General features: G+C 42.2%; 1 protein-coding gene across 1 annotated transcript in view; it reads left to right on the top strand.

Moving 5' to 3' along the window:
* WRNIP1 (WRN helicase interacting protein 1) overlaps positions 1 to 17,532 on the top strand; it is a 56,953-nt gene extending 39,421 nt beyond the window's left edge. Inside the window, exons 5-7 of the mRNA XM_066579262.1 lie at positions 8,377 to 8,532; positions 10,248 to 10,327; positions 16,708 to 17,532. Of these exons, the coding sequence (XP_066435359.1) occupies positions 8,377 to 8,532; positions 10,248 to 10,327; positions 16,708 to 16,968 (497 nt within the window). The 3' untranslated portion in view covers positions 16,969 to 17,532. The remainder of the gene's footprint in view (positions 1 to 8,376; positions 8,533 to 10,247; positions 10,328 to 16,707) is intronic.
* Positions 17,533 to 21,461: the final 3,929 nt, after the last annotated feature.

Raw genomic sequence — 21,461 nt, 5'->3', positions numbered from 1 at the left:
CTGTCCGTGAAAATCACAAACGCCACACGATCAGAAATTACAGTGGTGTGCATTTGCCTTTGGACAATCTTAGAGCTCCTTCACACAGGTTTATGCAGTTACTCAGACTGAAACTGTGTATGCATTTTTTTGGTGTTTTTTCACATGCGCCAAAAAAAAAAGGCCCCACTGATTTCATAGGTATTTACTGCATATTTACTTAATTCCATTGACCTCAGTGAGCTATTTTGGTCTGTAATATGAACCAAAATAGGACATGCTGCGCATGAAAAAGCATGTCTGACTACCCCAATGCAACTCAGGCCTGCTGTCCACGGGCGATATTCCATTGTGTTATCCGCAGCGATAATCTGCACGCAGGTAACGCAATGAAAGCTTTTCATAGGATAACTATAGAAAGCGCAGCCCGATGTACAGAAGTGGAAAATCGCTGCAATTTTCCGCTCGCAAACAAAAATCACGGCATGTTGCGTTTTTTTCGCAATTAACCTATTTATTGATAGGTTCATTGCAGAAAATTGCGGTGACTTCAGTGTTCACCCGTGGCAGAAATCCACTGCAGGAAAACGCTACACCCGTGGATAGCCGGCCTAAAGCCCCATTTACACGGGACGACTGTTGGGCAGTCGATGCCCGACACTCGTCCCTGCACATCCTCACTTCCGTGCTGTTGCAGAGGAGCGAGTATCGTTGGCTCGCAGCGGGGCAGCTGAGGAGATTTCTCTCCTCTCTCTCCCCCGCCCCTCTCCATTCACTTAACACAGCGCCCGTTCAGTAATGAACGGCTGCTGTTTACACTGAAGTCATCGTTCAGAATCTTAAGCTGCATGGACAATGAGCTGAATGCTGATCGTTCCATGTAAACAGCAGCCTTCAGTACTGAACGGCTGCTATGCTAAGTGGATGCAGAGGGGCGGGTGAGAGTGAGGAGAGTAATCTTCTCCAGCCTCCCCACTGTGAGTCAATGATACTCTTGTGCAACAGTCGTCCCGTTTAAGTGGGGCTTTAATTGGAGTTTCAGCTATTTGTATTACTCTTGTATGAATGAGGCCTCAGATTGTGAACTTCACAAACCAGAATGTTCAGTCTGTTCTTTATTTATTTTGATTGAGTAGAGACTCAGAGCGTGGCCGCAAGCGATGACAGATAATATGCCCCATCATGGTATTTAGTGGGGTTTTCAAATTGATAATGGCTGCGCAGTTTTGTGGATGAAACTGCTGTTCATCTGTCAAATACTGTGGACATTAATGAATAGACCTTTTAATGGCTGCCCAATTTTGCAGCATTTCCAGCAAAACTGCTCCATTGTTAACAGTTTGAACACTACTCTAAACGGCACGTCGGCATGTTTTTTGGCCGCTGCATGTACTCTCATCCTTCATGCGTCTACAGGATATGCAGCAGAATGAATTTATCAATGGGAAGAAGCTTTATTACATTAACTGTTCTCCTACAGAACACAATAGACAAACGTGCTGGAAGGGGGTTTTCGGGCACAAAAGGGAAATTCTGAAAATGCTGAAATCTAGGAGGTACAGTGAAGTATCTACAACTGGTACCTTTTATGTGCCGCTCTGGACCCTTTTCTACATTCCGTGCAGCCTCTGATCTACCGCTGGGTTTACATGCATTACTTCTGCAGCAACCGACTGTTAACTACAACTTCCAGCATGCAAAGAGCTTGTCTTCTGGCTTGCACTGTAGCTCCGCCCACAGCTCACAGGTCCTACAACTTACTAGAACCAATCTTCCTCTCACTGAGAAAGTCAGAGAAATCTGCTGAAGCCGATAGAAAGGACCTTCCGGCACCCTGAACTGCACATGAGCAAAACAGCACAGTGCTTCCGCTTCTGTCCTCCCATCATGCACAGCTCACAGGATGTTGGAGGCTATGGACAGGGGAGGAAGTAACAAATACAGACAGGATGTCAGTGAAAGTAGAGATATTTTTCATGTGGTGCGTCACGTGACATAGAAAATGAAGTAGGTAGCTCGACTGTGTACAGTGAACCTATTACAAAATGACTTGATGATGTACATTAATTTGAATATGTTAAGCTATGCCAGGAATACCCCTTTAATTATTTAATCTTGGTGAGATAACACCATGCAAATGTTGCTCTTTTACCTGTCTATATATTTTTGTCTTTCATCACTTAGCTTGGTGATTAACCTTACTAGGGAGCCTAGAATATAGAAGTACCTACAAATCCTAAATTGTTTGACAGATGTTTGAAATCCATATTTTAATTATTAAAGCTTTAGTTCAGACTTTGGGGCATGTGTTCAGTGCTATTAAAAGACTATTGGAAGTAACTAGATATTCTTATAGAAAAACGATTATACCTTCCATCCATCCTGGCTGGGCCAGGTGTCAATTCAACATTGAGATGACTAATCTGTCTACATGGCCATAAGTAAAAGCTGGACCTTCGTGTAGATGCGGTCACTGGCTTATTAAAAATGGATTGCGTTACAGGTTTTTAAAAACTTTTTTGGGTGGCGATCTATTTGAAGAACATGACACTTTGCCACTCGCTGCTGTACTAACATATCACAATATGCAACAAAATTCCTTGCTCGCATAACGGCATCTCTTGGAACTAAGTCATATTTATCAAAGCATGTCAGGGCCCATAGCAGGGGTGCACGATCCGTGGCGGTCTCCGATCTAGTGGATAGAAATATAGCTAACCGCTGCCTGTTTGATCAGTTGTGCTTCTAAAGACGGGGCTGACCGCTGCACAAGTTCATTGAGTGCTTTCTGCAGTGAAGAAGGAAAGCGCTCATTGGTTAATACGAGTGAGCTGTCATGTTTACAGACTGCATTGCGGGAGCCTGTGATAAGCAATGAGTTGTTTCCTCTGCAGTAGAAGAAAGCACTCCGTAATCACCAGGATTGACAGTCTCTAGGTTATGTGGAAGGTGGTGCTTTGAACTTTTTTGTTACATGGGCAGGAGTCTGGGTTGGATCGGTAGTGAAGAAATTGTGCTGCAGGAGGAAGCTGTGATAGCTGCTGGTGAGAGGGGGAGCGAAGTTGTGAGGGACATGTAGCCCTGCAGGGAGGAGAGGAGCAGATGTTGTGGTGCAGAAATGGAGACTGGGAGATTATCCTGTGAGGGGTACATGGGTTTTTGCAAGGAGTGGGAGCGTTGGTGCTGGACAATACAGATGTGATGCAGCAGCAAGAGGGTGTTGGTACTCTAAGAGGCTCATGTAGTGGTGCAGGGAGGAGGAGTTGGTGTGAGGGAGATGTGGCACTGCTAGGAGGGGGAGTTGGTGGTGTGAGAGGGAGATGTGGCACTGCTGGGAGGGTGAGTTTGTGCTGCGAGAGGGAAACGTGGCACTGCTGGGAGGAGAAGTTGGTGCTGTGAGAGGGAAACGTGGCACTGCTGGGAGGGGGAGGTGGTGCTGTGAGAGGGAAACGTGGCACTGCTGGGAGAAGGAGTTGGTGCTGTGAGAGGGAAACGTGGCACAGCTGGGAGGGGGAGTTGGTGCTGTGAGAGGGAAACGTGGCACAGCTGGGAGGGGGAGTTGGTGCTGTGAGAGGGAAATGTGGCACTGCTGGGAGGGGGAGTTGGTGCTGTGAGAGGGAAACGTGGCACTGCTGGGAGGGGGAGTTGGTGCTGTGAGAGGGAAACGTGGCACTGCTGGGAGGGGCATTATTGCAGGCCTTTAAACTAGATCTATACAGTAGTACAGCCGTCACACTGAATAATATTGTGCACCCTTGGCCTACAGTCACCCTGCTGTGCAGATCAGGTGACACCACTTCCAAATTGCCTGAGCAGCGGCTTGGTGCTCATTAGAGGTTGCTGTGTGACAAGACATGATGTAGCTGCTAAAACAGTTGTGGACACGCTGCTGATTCCTGGTCAAGATCTGGACCAATGGTGTGTATTTTCATTTTCATTTTTTTTTTTTTTTTGTGGAAATGCTGCAGGAATTCTACAGCATTTCCGTTATGTGTGAATGCATTGAAAGCTTTCCCTAAAGGGTATTCCGGTTGTCATCAGAAACTATGCAACTTATCTTTATATATGGAGTTTTTAAAAATGTGGCTGTTTCCCTGCATTGCTATTTTCCAAGATAACTTTTGCATCCCTACCGATATGCAGCTTTAAACTACATGTCTTACAATTCCCCCGCTCTGTATTTCCTTCCTGTGCATGTTCTTGCTAAGCACTGCCCTGCTATTGGTCATCAATCAAATCACGAGAGCTGAAGAGAAAAAAAAAACATCCATGGTTGTTCCTACTGAGCATGCCCGACCTGTAGCGCTGGAATGCCTACAGGACGTATCCAGGGCAACCTGTGAATAAACGCTTCTGAAGGGTCAGAAGGTAACTGTTGTTAGGAGCCAGGGACACAAAATCCAAAGCAGAACCACATTGCAAACTTTAGTAACCTTTCGATTAGCAATCATTTGACAGCAAGTTTGCATAACTTGAATACTCCTTTAAGTAACCAATAATATGGTTCCATTTTCTACAGTAGTAAGCAATTACAAGAGCTCCCCCCTTGAAAAAGCTCAACACTGCCAGAGAATAGACATCCTGACGCCTGCAGCACCAGCACAGCATGTACAAACTGGGTGTATTGTTGCAGTCTTAATCTGCAAGTTGAAAACTTGAATGCAGGCCCACAGGACTGGCGCATTGTTAATCTTGGTCTGATAAATGAGAACATACCGATGGTCTATGCTGTGCGAAAAATGATAAACATACTTAACATATTTTTATCTCTACAGTGTTTATCCATAAGGATCAGACTAAAGTTTTAGATTTAAACTTAGTAGCTTAAAATTTTTCATTAAACTTAATATGGAAAGTTTATTAAGGGGTAAGTTACAAGTGATTTTTTTTTTCTATATTATTCCCTCACATGTAAACAAATGTTTTTATAAATACAATCAGAACTGGATACCTGTGAGGTTAAGTAAGGATAATGAGGGCAGACGTGGCCTGGACAATGTTAGTGATCCTATGGAAGAACATTAGTAAACCTGTTTTTGGTTAGTCAGTCTTAATTGCTGCTTGGCAGGGGCACAGACAAAATGTAAATTGATTTAATTTTTTAGATTGGTGGATATACGAAGCCAAGCTGGAAACCTACTGCACAATAATGGGAGGCAATCGCCTGAAACAGCTGTCTGTGCATGGTTATTCTGGCTTTGGCTCACAATTCAGTCATTGATATAAGGGCCCCTCTGCACACTAGTGGTTTTTTTTATGCGATATCGCTGTGTTTTTTTTTTTAACACAAATGTCAATAGGACATTTCTTATGTTGAAAATGCATCGCACAAAAAACGCAGAGCACAAACTTGCAATTTTTGTGCAATGCGTTTTTAACATTAGAAAGTCCTATTGACTTTTGCGATTAAAAAAAGCTGCAAAATCGCATGAAAAAAAACTTCTATGAAAAACGCTGGTGTGCAGGGGCCCAAGGCTTGTTTAAAAAGTCTGACATTGACTTGCAAGAATGCTGCCTTTCAAGAGGTTGCGTTGCACGGGTATTGTTCCTTTTTCTCATTTGTATAAACGCAGCAAGTGTTTCTGGGGAGGTGATGTGCGCAGGTTTGATATAGTCAGTCACATTGCATCTACCATGAATCCAGGCAGATTGCCTTATTTTTCACACTATAAGGGTGGCTCCACACTGGTGAGGGAGTCGCATGATTTCCCAGCTCTGCGAGGCTGCGAGAAATCGCAAAATTATGAAGCCAATGGCTCCATGCACATTTGCGATGCAGCACTTAAACAAAATCTCGGCATGTCCATTCTTTTTGGTATTTTGCCAATTGTTTCCAATGGGGCCGGCAGCAGCGCAAGCCCCATTAAAATTAATGGGTGAGGATCGCGATCCTCTGCCACTGCTGTGACAGCAGTGGCAGGGTACTCTGCGCGACAAGGATTTTCGAAATATAATGGCCAGGCATGGCGTTATCCCTCACGTATAAGGCAACAGCTTATTCTGAAAAGTCATCTGAAAGTGCAGGTATAAAAATGTATGGTACAGAGCAATGATGGGGAGAAAAACATGGTCTCGTTTGTTAATGTTCTTTGTTTTACTTTTGCTCACTAACCCTTCTGCAGGTATTTACCATTTCACAGATTGTAGGCCTTCACAAGAAACTGAAATTCTACAGTGAAGCAAATGGTTATGCTTTCTGTTTAGGTCTTGTTCACACAGTTAAAAATAATCAAAAGCTGCCGCTGTAATAGCGCAAGCTGCACGTTGGACGGAAATCTGCTTCACATTTTTGTCACTTAGTTTTCCTGGCTACTAGCAGTGTCTCTAAGATATCCCCAGGACCTTACAACAGAGCTAGATAGGGTAACAACTGAATGGCACCAAAAATATAAATCTGAATCGTGTGGAAACACAGTGAAGATACAAATACAACTAGAGGAACTCCATTAGATGAGAGGGTGATGATGATAATGACTATAACGAAACAGACATTGGAGACTGAAACACATGGTATGGAACCAAAACAACCACCAAATAAATGCTGACCCCAAGGATGTATGCGTATTTCAGTTGTGTAAATACAGGCCTATTCAAATTACAGAAGTATCGCTGCATATTTGTGCGAACTAAAGATGAGCGAGTATACTCGCTAAAGGCAATTGCTCGAGCGAGCATTGCCTTTAGCGAGTATCTCTGCCGCTCGAGACTGCAGGTTCGGGTGCCGGCAGTGGGCACGGACCTGCGGGGGAGAGCGGGGCGGAACGGAGGGGAGATCTCTCTCTCCCTCTCTCCCCCCCCCCCCCCCCCCCTGCCCCCCCCCACTCCCTCCTGCTGACAGCCGCTACTCACCGCTCCCCTGCGCCGGCACCCGAACCTGCAGTCTCGAGCGGGGAGATACTTGCTAAAGGCAATGCTCGCTCGAGCAATTGCCTTTAGCAAGTATACTCGCTCATCTCGAGTGCTAACCCATTCACTTTTATGCCTTATTTTAGTGCATAATATGCACCAAAATAGGACCTGCATGTTTTTTCATTTGACCGAAAATTTCTTGAAAAATAGTCGTCTGAACACCCGAATGTAAATCGATGGGGACTTAGCATAGCATATTACACTGGTAAAAATTATGCGTCTGATACACTATACAAATACGCTTAAGTGAACGAGCCCTAACATTGGCGCTCCCTTTTATCTTCCAATAATCTCTCACTGATGTTGGTTGATACCAGACCCCACTACTGTTAAACAGTCCTAAGTTGTCCCTATTAGTTACCCTGTCTAAAATACTGTCCCTGGGAACAAGAGGGCACTAGATAAGCAAATGCTTGAATGACCTAAGGCAGATCGTAATAAACAAGGAAACCTTTAGATAAACCACAATTTTAGGATAGCACAGACTGGACTGAAAATTCAAGGAGCAAGACACACAGATGGGGAGACTAGTCAATACTGAACCAAAGCAGGAAATAGTGGCTAGAACAGCCATCATCACACTGCACCAAAGGAATTTAAAGTGAGGCCACGCTATCAGACATTCCTCAAGGAAATGAAACTAGACGGAGTTGTGCCATCTGTTGATCCCTTCCCAGCAGGTGAGGTGTGGGAGTAGTTTGTATAGTAAAGGCCCAACAACTCCTTGGTAGGCCGGAGAAAATGATGCAGCAGAACCTCTGCTCATTGTAACAGCAGCAATTTGCAAATGTTGCTTTGGAGCTTTGAAAGACGTGTCTAGAATGAGAAAAAACATGTCTTTTAAAAAAACAGCCCCGTACCTGTCCACAGGTTGTAGGTAATAATGCCGCTCAGCCCCAATCACCCTAATGAAGTTGAGTTTTTTTGTTTTCTTTAATCTTGTACATTGCATTTGAAATGCTTTATCTCCTGCTTTGGATATATCATGTGAGCCAATTCTCTGGAAACTACATTGATGGTCGTCACAGTTAGTGGGTCACGAACATGCTGGCTGGTTGCAAACATGGAAGAACTGAAAAAATCCGTCAAGGATAGCAAAGCATGGAGAACTATGATTCATAAAAGTGACCGACTAGATCATCATCATCGTCTCTGAATGCCGTGAAATGCAGCTTTGGCTTATTTTAGTTGGGCGTTTTCAGCTGCTCTGGTAAATAACTTGCTCTTGATCTCACAGCTCACATTCCTTAGATTCTGTGCACTTGAACTGTCTGGTTGATTTTTCTGGCGCAGAACTGCGTGTTTTGTGTCAAATTAACAATTTTAAAAGTGAATTCAGAGTACCCATCAGATGTTTCATAGCCTCTCTACCCACCACGACACTGTTGCTACTACACGGCTTACACAGATGTGCATGACTTATACGTTTTAGATGTTTGAGTTTGTGAGTTATATTTACTTGTGCCTCTCTTGCTTTTCCCGTTGCAGGAGAAGAACATTATAACTGTATATCTGCTCTACACAAGTCAATGCGTGGATCAGATCAGAACGCTTCCCTGTATTGGCTCGGGCGAATGCTGGAGGGTGGAGAGGACCCACTTTATGTGGCTAGGCGCCTTGTAAGATTCGCAAGTGAAGATATAGGTATTTGTTTTATCTTTCTATGTCATCTGTGACCATGTGAATGAAGAAAAAAAATTTTCTCCATTTGTAGAGTTGCTTTTTTCAGTAGTTTTCTCTTTCCATGCAGAATATAAACACTGTAAATAAGAATTATGCCGTCTTCACACGGGCAAGAAAATCACGCTGCGAGACACACAAATTTTGCACGAATATGAACCCCATTCTCTTGACCGATGTTTTCTCGTATCTCACTGCGATGTGATGTGGGAAACAATTTGCGGCATGTTCTATATTTACTGGTGTCCTTACATCGCATCTCCTATTATTGTCAATGGGGGCTGCGGCAGCATCGCACCACGTGCTAGGTGCACATGAGGCATAAAAATGCATCGTGTATGCAGGAAAATCGCATGCTGGCGAGTGCGATATCTGGCTGTGATGCACACCTCATTATTTCACTCGCCCGTGTGAAATTAGCCTTGGGCTCAGTTCAGGATTTCTGTCTGTGTTTCTGGAGGAGAGAAACTGAAATAATGTAGAAAAGAAAAAAAAACATACGTTTGTTTTTATTCCACCCATTGATTTCCTGGGGGTTTAAAAAAAAAACAAAAAAAACAAAACAAAAGGCTTCAGTTTGCTTCTGTTCTGATAGTTTTCTGTTTTTTTTGTACAGGAGAATACTGCAGTCTGAGGCGTTATTTTTTTGTCCCCCAAAAAACAGAAACCTGATGGAATTGTAGCAAATTGAAGCCTTTGCATTTGATATCTGTTTTGTTTCTTTTTTTCAAACCCCATTGAAATCCATGAGGAACTGCTTTTTTTCCAATATTTTTTTTTACACATTTCAGTTTCTCTACTCCAAAAACAGAGCAAAAGAGATTGAAACCATGAACTGGCCCTAACACTGGTGTAAAAGTATCCTTAATCCATTGTACAATGAAAACCTAGAAATTAAGGATGCGCGAGTATACTCGCTAAGGCACTACTCGTCCGAGTAATGTGACTTAAACGAGTATCTCCCCGCTCGTCCATAAAGATTCGGGGACCGCTGCGGCTGACAGGTGAGTCGCGGCGGGGAGCAGGGAAGAGCGGGCGGGAGAGAGATCTCCCCTCTGTTCCTCCCCGCTCCGCGGCGGCACCCGAATCTTTAAGGACGAGCAGGGAGATACTCGTCTAAGGCACATTACTCGGACGAGTAGTGCCTTAGCGAGTATACTCGCTCATCCTTAATAGAAATTAATAATGGTAAGGACCTAGAACATAAGATATGTTTGTTTGGTAAATGAAAACACACTGCTATTCATAGCTGAGTGGTCCTGTAACTACAATTGTATCTAGTCAATGGAGAGTCGTCCCGGGATTGCAGCCTTTGTAGTGGCTGTGTTATCCAAATAGATCCAATCCAAAATATAAAAATACCCCCGCGCTCCGGAGCCCAGAAAAATTAATGGCCTGTTGTATTATTCATACATTTATTGCAACGCGTTTCGGCAGAGAACACCCGCCCTTCTCAAGCAATCATGTGTTCTCTGCCGAAAAGCGTTGCAATAAATGTATGAATAATACAACAGGCCATTAATTTTTCTGGGCTCCGGAGCGCGGGGGTATTTTTATATTTTGGATTTGATCTATATGAAGTAAACAAGACATTTGTCATTCGCTGTTCTATAAAACATTGTGTAACTTGTATGTTCTGTTATGATTTTAAACCTGAAGTATATGTTGTTTTTTCCCAGGACTAGCCGATCCTCTGGCTTTACCTCAAGCCGTATCCGCTTACCAAGCCTGCCATTTTATTGGAATGCCGGAATGTGATGTAAGGCACTTTTCCTTTTGCTTATCAAGAGCTGTCTCTCTTATCTCCGGCTACAAGTGCTAAGAGTAATGTCAAGTGACAGAATGTGCTTTGAATTTCTGTACAAGGACAGCAATTTAGTTTTAGGAACGGAGAGAGGAAAAAAAGGTGGTAACGTTGATGTTCTGCATGCATCAGGGTTATAGGACATGAATGACATCTGCTCCAAAAGTGTGTGTGGTCTTGTATATGTTGTGATAGCTTGGTGATGCCCAGCGTCTCCTCTGGGAGATCTAGACGTTTTTCTCTGGCATAAATTCAAACGTTTTCCACATGTTTACAATCTAACATTGACGTAATATGGATTAAATAATGCCACAGCAGTAACAGTTCGTTTTATGGTGTCTGCGAGCCTTTGTACTATAGTTGACATGTACAGTATAAATAGGTACATGTGCAACTGCGGATTATAGAATACCAGTCCCCAAAGTCATGCTGCCTGCTATGCCCCCCTTTAAAGCAGCAGGATAGATTGTTATAGTGAGGCTCCCAGAACTGCTGTTATAAGCATAGTTATCAATTAACTGTTTACAATGTTGGTATATCATTCTAGGTTTCAAAATCTGTGTGTCAATGGCTACGAATGTTAAAGGGGACAGACAGATTGGGGAAGAGGGGGGAGTACAATGGGAACACCATTCAGGAGACTTTGTTATACAGGGCTTGGGCTGCCAGCATAAGATACAACACATCTGAAGAGAAGGTGTATGCCGTCTGTGTAACTGTATAAATACGTATGTACATATTTACATGTGTACTATTTATATGTGACTGCTTGTATGCGTGTGTGTGTAATGGGTATGTACATTCAGTATAAAAAAGTAGTGGTTAGAAAAAAGTTCTTCTACGCTCAGGGTTCAAATTCACCAGTAATGAGATATTGAAGTGACACTTGGGAAAGGGGGTCCAGGTGGATACCCACAGACACGCTCTCGTGGTCCAAGGTGATAAGGTGGTGTAAACAGATAGTGGAGTGCAGTCCAAAAGGATTTAAATAAGGTCCAAAAAGCAAGCCACACGGTGAAGACGAGATGTTGTAGTGCAACGCGTTTTACAGCCTACAATGGCTCCTTTCTCAAGCACATCTCTTTTGTCTGCTTGTGAGTGCTGGACAGGGGCTCTCTTCGACCCCCCCCCCCCCCCCCCCCAGCCCCATTTTTTTGCTCACTTGGACCTGAGGCGTAATGGCTAAACCTTCCAAGTTGTGTCGTTTACGCCAGTTTAGTCCTTATCGTCACAAATGCTATCCCATACGACTGGCAGAGGTTCTCTGTCCTGATGACTTTTGTTCCATTCAGTATAAGTGATTGAAATGTTTCCATTTGAATATCTGTATATTTGTAAATAAACAGGGTTAGGCCCAATATTCACAGGCAAATTTGAATTGCGGAATCTGCGCGGACTATCCGCAGTTCAACTCGCTCATAGGAAGACATGGGCGTCTGCAGCTGAATTAAAAGTAAAAAACAATAAGTGACGGCGCTCCACCCACTAGAATGTAATTTCCAAGATGTAGAAAAACAGAAAATCTTTTTGGGACTTACCCGGTGCAGGTGGATGGGCCACTGTAAAGAGACCCTCCACCTAACACCTCCACGTCCTGGTACACGTTGTACAATTGCTGCAGTCACCAATCGGAGATTCAGGAAGTCAATACCACTGAAGCAAGCAAGGATCTGTCACACCCCTGTGACAGGGTGCGACTGAATATAAATGGGATAAGCACAAAAAAACAAAAAAGATCCAGCGCTCCAGAGGAATGCCTATTGTACTATATAAATGATAGGTCTCTTAGATATTTCCAAAACAAGCACTAACTTTTATTAACAGATATGTCCGACGCGTTTCGTCGCCTAAAAGCGACTTTTTCAAGTGACATATACACATATACCTTCTCCTTATATACATATGTTAAACCTTACCCACCCAATCATCTCTGCATATCCTCTGCATGGCCTCCTGAAGCGCCGGGTCCTGACTTCCGGTGCACGGAAGGTTACCTGAAGGACTTCCGGTTCACGGTTACTGCTTCCGGGTTGCCACCATGGATATGCTATCTCAACAAAGTGACGTACGGACGTACCGGTCACGTGACTATACTAGTCACATGATCGCACACCGTCCTAACGTCATCACGTTCAGGATGCATCTGTATGATGCTTTTCTAGGGGGTGCGTTCCCATAGTAATGGGACGCATTCCCCCGACATATATCGGAACCATGAATATGTTTTCTCAGCAATATGACGCGCGGACGTGCCGGTCACGTGACTGTACTGGTCACATGATCGCAACACCGTCCTGACGTCATCACGCTCGGAATGCATCTGTGTGATGCTTCTATAGGAGGTGCGTTCCCATGGTAATGGAACGCTTCCCTCCGGCATACAGCGGAACCTTCACTGTGTTGCTGTCATGTTTTATACACATAAAAAATGTGTCTAAAACTATATAAATAGATCAATTTTGCATATCTCCTTAACAACATTATAAGTTTACAACAAACTCAATCACTTATTTCTTGTATACTACATTATTAACCCAATAAATACCCATTATTATCAATGCATTCCCATTACTTTAAAAATATATATATATATAAATATAAGATCATCTAATAATAGCATATATATCATATCATAATACCAAACAAAATCATATATATCATAAATATTATAAAACTATATCATCACATTAAAAAACTTCAATAGATACTTTCTAAACTATAATCCCATCCATATATCTATGGATGGGTACATCCCAGTTGTCAATAAAAAACCTTTAAAAACTAATAAATACATAAATACATAGAAAAAATGGGAAAAAATAGAAAAAATAGAAAAAAGGGGCCCTGATTAAAATTTCTCTAACACTTCATTGAGACCATGCGGGACAAGGGAATTTAACTTAAATATCCAAAACATCTCCTTGGTACGTAAATTTCTAATAGACCGTAAGGAGATGCTCTCCAGGGGGGTAACCTTCAAGCCTGCGGGATCACAATTATGGTGTATTTTAAAATGCCTAGAGATGCTGTGTTGCATAAAACCCTTCCTTATGTTGCTTTTATGCCTTGAGATTCGTGCTCTCAACATATTAAGGGTTCTCCCCACATACTTTTTGTGACAAGGACATTCCAAAAGGTATATAACATTTTTGGATCTACATGTAAGGTGTTGCCTTATCTGGATTTCCTCCCCATCCTGACCTATTATTTTTCTAATTTTATGTGCGATGTGTATGCAACTCTTGCACCTCTTCTTACCACATTTATATACTCCTTTTTGCCCTTCTTTCCCTTCTTGCTCCTCTTTAACTCTGTTTTCTTTTTTCGGGCGGGATGGGGCCAACATATTCTTAAGGGTCCTATTTTTTCTAAAAATGCATTTAGGATTTTGATCTATACAATTTCCCAAAAAAGGGTCATTCTTTAATATACCCCAATTTTTCTTGATTATTGCCTTAATTTCCTTATGTTGTGAACTATACTTTGTAATGAACGTGGTCTTTTGAGATCCATTCTTCTGAATCCCCTCTTTGTCTTTTTTCTGTTCTTTTCTTTTTGATATCTCACATACCCGTTTATAGGCCCCCTCTATTATTTCTCCTGGGTATCCCTTTTTTCTAAATCTTTGTTTTAAAATTTCTGATTGTGCATCAAAATCGGATTTTTTTGAACAATTTCTTCTTATCCTCCTAAGCTGTCCGTACGGGATGTTAGTACGCCAACTTTTAAGATGACAACTATTAAAATCTAAAAAGCTATTGGTATCTACTGGTTTAAAAAATGTCTTTGTAGTAATTTTTCCCTCTTCAATGAATATCTCCAAATCCAAAAACACTATTTTATGCGGATTACAAGTATCGGTAAACTTAAAATTAAATTCATTAATATTTAGGGTATCAATAAATTCCCTCAAACTCTCTACGTCCCCCCTCCATATCATCAAAATGTCATCAATATATCGTTTGTATAACCCAACACGTGGGTCTTTAAAACGATTCTTCTCGAATATGCCCATTACGAGGTTGGCAAAGCTAGGGGCACATTTAGTGCCCATAGCTGTGCCCCTTGTCTGCCTGTAAAAAACTCCATCATATGTAAAACAATTATTACTTAAAATAAAAGACATGGCTTCTATAAGAAAATCCTTTTGTTGATTTGGCATAAGGGGATCTTCATCTAAAATTTCTCTTATGGCCTCTAGACCTTGTTTATGTGATATGTTCGAGTACAATGCCTCAACATCTAGAGAACACCATATTGAGGGGTTATGCCATTGTTCTTCCTTTAAAATCTCCAATAAATGGCCAGTGTCCTTAATATATGATGGCAATGTTTTTACATAGCGTTGTAATTGTATGTCCACATATTCCGACAGGTGACTCGTTATTGAACACATACCCGCTATGATAGGGCGTCCGGGAGGCTTATGTACGCACTTATGTAGTTTGGGAATGTGATAGAAATAAGGGATATCTGCATCTATATTGATAATATATTTGTATTCTGTTCTAGAAATCCCATTTTCCTCTAAAGCCCTCTTCATCATGTCATGGAACATTATATTAATTTCACCCATGGGGTCTTTATCCAATTTCTTATAATAAGATGCATCATCCAATATCCTTAAAGCTTCCCCATGGTAATATGAATGATCCATCAACACTATTCCCCCACCTTTGTCCGCTTGCCTTACTACCACCTCCTTTTCTTTAGTAAGTCGATCTAATGTTTTTTTCTGTTTTTCATTTAAATTAGGTTGCAGCTGAATTAAAGCATGCAGATTTCTTTTACGGACTTTTCGGTCCGGAAAACAAATTGCAGGATGCGCTATTATGCTGCATGCGCTATTATGCTGCGGTTCCTGCATAGGCTGCTTCCATTGAAGTCAATGGAAGCCAGGCGGGCCACAGATTCCACGGTAAAGGAGATTTAAAAAGAAAAAAAATACAAGTTATACTGAATCTTTTTCCATAAGACTATATACTTGCTCGGCTCCTCCTGCTCTATAACATGCCGCCTGCAGTTTGGACAGCGTGCTAAAGCTGGCAGAGACGCTCTTTTATTCAGAGACTTCTTGCTGGGTATGGATGCATAGGAAACGTAGTACATGGTTCTGTCTGCTGCTGTACAGATCCATTTCAAGAGTGTACAGCACTGGCGACTGTTCCCCCTCGACCTCAGAAAGTGGGCGAACTTTGCTAAACAGTTGCATAGTATAGTTAAAACTTGCTGTAAGTACTGTATGATGCCTTTTTCTTTTTTTCTTCATTTACAGGGAACCTGTCACCTTGGAACAGCACCACAAGTGAAGTTTATGGTGCTGTTCGGGGCACTGACCGAGAGCGGGGGAAGGTATTTTTTATACTCTCTCTCTTCGTGGTTCCTGCACTGTCCGCCGGTTAAGGTGTGTGTATGTGTGTGTGTGTTCTGAAAATCTGACTTTTCAGACCACCAAATGTGCACACAGCAATCTGAAAACAGTCAAATTTTCAAACTGCATAAGATCTTCACCAGCAGAGCAGCGTAGGACCCTGGGAGCAGGTAAGTGTAAAAAAAAAAAAAATACGTCCCCCGGTCATCTCCCTGAACAGCATCAGAACTTAGTATATTGTGCTATTCCGAGGTGACAGATTCCTTTAAAAACTTGAAGGTACTCTTTTTAGGGTATGTCCACATGTAGCAGAAATGCTGGAGATTTTACGACTGGATTTCTGAGCAGAAAATCCGCAGTGTATTACAGTAACAGCAAAGTGGATGAGACGTTAACAAATGGGAAAAAATATACATGCATAATTAACGAACACTTTTTCAATGCATAGGGCGAAATCTGCAGCAAATTTGTTTTTGCCTGTGGATTTTGCCACAAATTTAAAAGCAGGATTTGTGGTCAAATTTTGGTCCATTCAGACAGACAAGTGGGAGTTGTGCCCAAGAATCTCAGCACAAATCGCATTGAACAACACGTAGACAGTGCACATGAGATGAGAATAGGACATGCAAGAAAGCTTGTTTGAGAAGCCCCATTAAATCAATTGAGGCGTTTTACAGCATTTAGCACATTGTTTTAAACTGCACTAAACGCTTGAAGAAAATGCTAGTGTGAAAGTGGCCTAAGCGCTAAAAGTGAAGGTTTTTGGGCGGTTTCTTTTTTTAGTGGGTTGTTTGCTTTTTAGCTGGTGGATTGTTTGTTTCTTGGTTGAGTGGATTGTTTTGTGGGTGGTGGGTTGGATTGTTTTGTTTTGTGAGTGGTGGGCTGTTTTTTTTTAGTGTATAGTAAAATGTTTAACGGGTAGCTAACTGCAAATTAATTCTGCTTTTATATGTTTACTTTACAGGTTATACTGGCTCAGTGTGTCATGTATTTAGCCAGGGCCCCGAAATCAAATGCAGCATATAGTGCATACAAGAAGGTACAGGAGCACTTAAAAAGCTACAAGGGTCCTTTACCATCAGTCCCCCTCCACTTGCGGAATGCACCAACAAAGTTAATGAAGAATTTGGGTTATGCAAAAGGCTACAAATATAACCCCATGTACAGTGAACCAGTCAATCAAGATTACCTGCCGCCTGAAGTAAAAGGAATTAAGTTTGTCTGAGATCTCCTCACACTATTTGCTCTGTGAACATGTACTTTTTATGTTTTGCATCTCGGAGCTATACACCTGCCATATACTCCCTAACTGAGAAACAAAGTCTAAATCAAGGCAAGTAGTTAGACAAGTTAAGGTGTTTTCCAGGTTTTCAATAGTGGATTGGTGGGGGTTCATCGCCAAGGACCCTGGCTGCTCAGCTGTTCTCCAAGCCCAGCTGTCACTCTGCATGGAGCAGCAAGCAGGTGGATTAATACATTGTGCAGTGATCCAGCGCGGGTTTGCAGGCACAGATTCACTTCAATGGGAGCTGCTCTAACAACATTGGGGGTCTCCGGCTGCCAGTCGGCTATTGATGACCAATCCTGTGGATAGGTAATCAATAGAGATGAGCGAGTATACTCGCTAAGGCACATTACTCGAGCGAGTAGTGCCTTAGCCGAGTATCTTCCCGCTCGCCTCTAAAGATTCGGGGGCCGGCGGGGGAGAGCGGGGAGAAACGGAGAGGAGATCTCTCTCTCTCAAAACACACCCCCGCTCCCCGCCGCAACTCACCTGTCACCCGCGGCGGCCCCCGAATCTTTAGAGACGAGCGGGGAGATACTCAGCTAAGGCACTACTCGCTCGAGTAAAGTGCCTTAGCGAGTATACTCGCTCATCTCTAGTAATCAAGTTTTAAGAGCTGATAAGCACCTTTTAATTCAACAAAATACTGAAAAAAAATTAGTAAATATAAACTGAATAACGTTTCCAGAGTTAATGTGTGACTTCTTCTTTTTGTTTGTTTGTTTTAATATAAGTGTCTTTATGTAAATTGATTTAATATATTGTAATGGATGTGGTCAGATGTTGTAAAATACGTTTACTGTACAGATTGACACATCCTCAGATAATGGGCTTACCGTATTTTCCGGCCTATAAGACGACCCCCAACTTTTCAAATGGGAAAACTAAGTACCTGTCGTCTTATACGCCGGGAATAGGCTGTAGAGAAAAAAAAAATCAATACTCTCCTCCCGTGGCGCTGCTGCAGGTTGTCGCTCCCTCCTCCACGCTGACAGAGCATTGCTTTCTGGATGTGGGGCTTGAATCAATCACAGCCATTCAATATCATCATTGAATGGCTGTGATTGGTTAACCCAGCACCGGCTTTCATTGGCTGAAGCCACGCTGACTTAGCCAACCAGAGCATTAGCTTTCTGTAGGCTGGGCATTCAAGCCCTGCATCCAGAAAGCAATGCTCTGTCAGCGTGGAGGAGGGAGCGACAGCCTGCAGTGCCGCAGATCATCACAGAACGCCGTAGGAGGTAAGTATTGATTTTTTTTTTCCTACAGTGTATTGGGTTAAAAAGTTGTCTTATGCGCTGGAAAATACGGTAATTGCATGCATATACATACAATCAATTTTAGGCCCAAAACCTAATAAATTGGAATAATAAAATAAAAAGCATTTGTATTTAAATGGATGGTGCAAAGAAAATAACTCCTCGCCTATTCACAGAATAATTGAGAAGTGTCTGAATGGTGAGGGTCTGGCTGTTGGGACCACCAATAAATGGGGTCTCAAAGGGCTTCAAATGAGTGGTGGTCACTTTGTTCAGGTCTATGGGACTTAAGGAGATAGCTTGTACTCCGATAAAACCAGCAGTCCCATAGAAATTAATAGAGGTCACCATTCTCTCGATCGTTGGGGCCCCAGCAGGCGGAGCCCCACTAATCAGACACTTATCCACCAATCAGACACTTATGCTTTACTCTGTGGATAGGTGAAACGCTATTTTCATGTGACAGCTCCTGTAAGTTTACAGAAAATCAAAATTCAATAAAAGAAATGTTAGGGTCCATTTGCTACTATTGAAAAAAATCCTAGTGACATTTTAAAATTTTACTAGCTTGACACATTATATTTGACCTCAAAATTTTTGGGATAAACGAAATTCCATACATGGATTTTGCCCTATGCCAGGGATAAAATCGCGTGGTGAGCTGAAGCAGAATAACTGTAGATTCTTGCCATGGTTTTAGAGGTGGAATCTAACCATGTGAATAGGGGATGACTATATCACTGGAATACCTCTTTAATTTGCTTTTTAAAAGTACCTGCCAAATCTGTTTTCTATTAGCACAAAACTGTTTGCAGAGTTTTGTTACACTTTGCAATTTGCAATAATAAAAAAAAACTACAAAAGCGTAACATTTCTATTTTAGCTAAAACACAATGTTTGCACGCGCTACCCTTTTCATCCTTTTAAAAATATTTTTTAATTTTTTGCATAGCCATCTGTAGTGTAACTTTGTATATCTTAGCAGTCCCTTGTCCGTTGAGGACAGAATCCCACTTCTGCTCTTCTATAGCACTACCTGGGCTGACTGGTTACTGGTTGTAAAAAGCCCAACTAGCAATAAATTGGTGGAATATGTTACTGATTCCATTATGTGCAGAAAATTGAGCAATATATTGCCAGATGGGTAAAAACTCAATATGACTGTGTTCACACCTAGCATGATTGTTGCAAAATTTTGGTACAGATTCTTTCATAAATATTGTATAATGTTCCGTAAGTGAATCTGGTTTTAAGTAACCCCATTGACAACTGGCTAAAAATGTGCTGCTGACTTTGGACTTTTTAAATCTACAGCATTCCCTCTCCGTTGCAGAATTTTATTGTGAATTACTCCCAATGCAATGGGTGAAAGTAAATATGCTGATGGGTCCACATTGAAATTTGTTACACAATCTGCATGTAACACTTGGTCTTTGGAGCAGTTTTTCAGGCTAATTCCACAGCGTACATATATTTTACGCCGTGTGTAATCTTAAGCTACCACGTTTTGTAGCTTTTGGCTTTTAATATGGTTATGAAGGTGATAACACAGTACCTGTTCTTGTTTTAGGTCTCTGCTTCAGTGCCATATAATGCAACTGATTTGTAAGAAACGGAATAGTCTATCCACTAATTAAAGACTAATTGTTAGAGCTTCTGGGGTCCAAATTAAAGGGGTTGTCCCGCGATAGCAAGTGGGGTTATACACTTATGTATGACCGTATTAATGCACTTTGTAATATACATCGTGCATTAAATATGCGCAGAAGACCTGGGCGGTGCGAGCACGCCGGAGGGGCCCCTTCAGCGCAAGCGCATCTAATCCAGGGAGAAGGCGGCTTTGGTCGGCGCCATGGAGACGGGGACGCCAGCACCGGAGGGGGTAAGTGTATAACTTTTGTATGGCCAATATTTAATGCCTGATGTATATTACAAGCGCATTACTATGGCCATACAGAAGTGTATAACCCCACTTGCTATCGCGGGACAACCCCTTTAAGTTTAAAGATAAGCCAAGCGTGGGAGATTAATGTCAAACCACACAGCTAGCAATGTGTTTCAAAGTTATCTGTTTATTGATTGACTGGCAGAAGTTTTTATAGGGGCACATGCTTTAATTACAATAATTTAAATTTATTAGAATTTATTTATTACCATTAGTCGATGAAACATACACAATATGAATATGCAAGATAAGGAATTTAACATCTAAAATGCAAACCGCACTCAAGGGCAGAAATAATCATACGTGATTTAATTTCTTGGAGCATAAGTACAATAAATCTAAACGATATATTGCTTAGAGAGAATGTTTAGGAATATATGTGAAAAGCTAGGAACATGTCAGTTCAGACAGCCAGTCTACATGCCATATAGCTATCTGCTGCAGCTCTGGCCTTAGTGATTCACCTTAAGGCTTTTTTGAATAACCATTTAATATCCATAAATCCTCAAGAAAAAGGGCAAATGAATACAGTGAAAAGAGGCACAGAAGAAGGCTACCTGCTCTCAAAATGGCATAGGATAGAACTGGAGTTAGGTTGTGTCTTTGGTACCTGAGGTTGTACAAGTTTCCATGAGCACAGCTTCGCAGGTGAGGGTTAATTCAGATGGCTGGGTGTGGTGTTTCTCCAGCCAATCCCTTCTCGTCTGCTGTGAACAAATATCAGCATCTCTCGGTAGAAGTTGCTGGTCATTTTACTGTTACTCTGTTGTAAACCCACTCAGAGCTGATGTTATGTATGCTTGTCTGTAGTGCCTCTCTCACCTTTCCTAAGGATGGTCTGGACATCTGTTGTCCCTCACCTCCTTGCGTTCTGGATTGCGTGCATCAAGTAGTGTGTGGTACGGTGACCACACAGGTGCATACACTTGCAGGTTTCTCGCTATCCCTTTACAGGTGTAGGCTCCAGAGGTCTGATGTCTTGTGTGTGTCAGATGGGGGATACCTGATACTTCCCAGTTATGTTAGCGTGGTGGCTGACTCTCTATCCCCTTGGTGTGAGGACACTTAGACTAGCTATAGTTTGCTATCTGTATGCATGTGAGTTCTGGGTGGGGTTCCTGTTCTATGTGGTATGTGTATGTGCAGTCCTGTTCTAGGTGGTATGCATGACCTTGTGTATTGGTGTGAACAGTGATGTACTTTGTATGCCTGTCCCAGTGGCCAGACAT

The sequence above is a fragment of the Eleutherodactylus coqui genome, chromosome 9 (genome assembly GCF_035609145.1).
Source record: "Eleutherodactylus coqui strain aEleCoq1 chromosome 9, aEleCoq1.hap1, whole genome shotgun sequence".
NCBI classification, from domain to species: Eukaryota; Metazoa; Chordata; class Amphibia; order Anura; family Eleutherodactylidae; genus Eleutherodactylus; species Eleutherodactylus coqui.
This window is presented reverse-complemented; position numbering and strand designations above follow the sequence as displayed.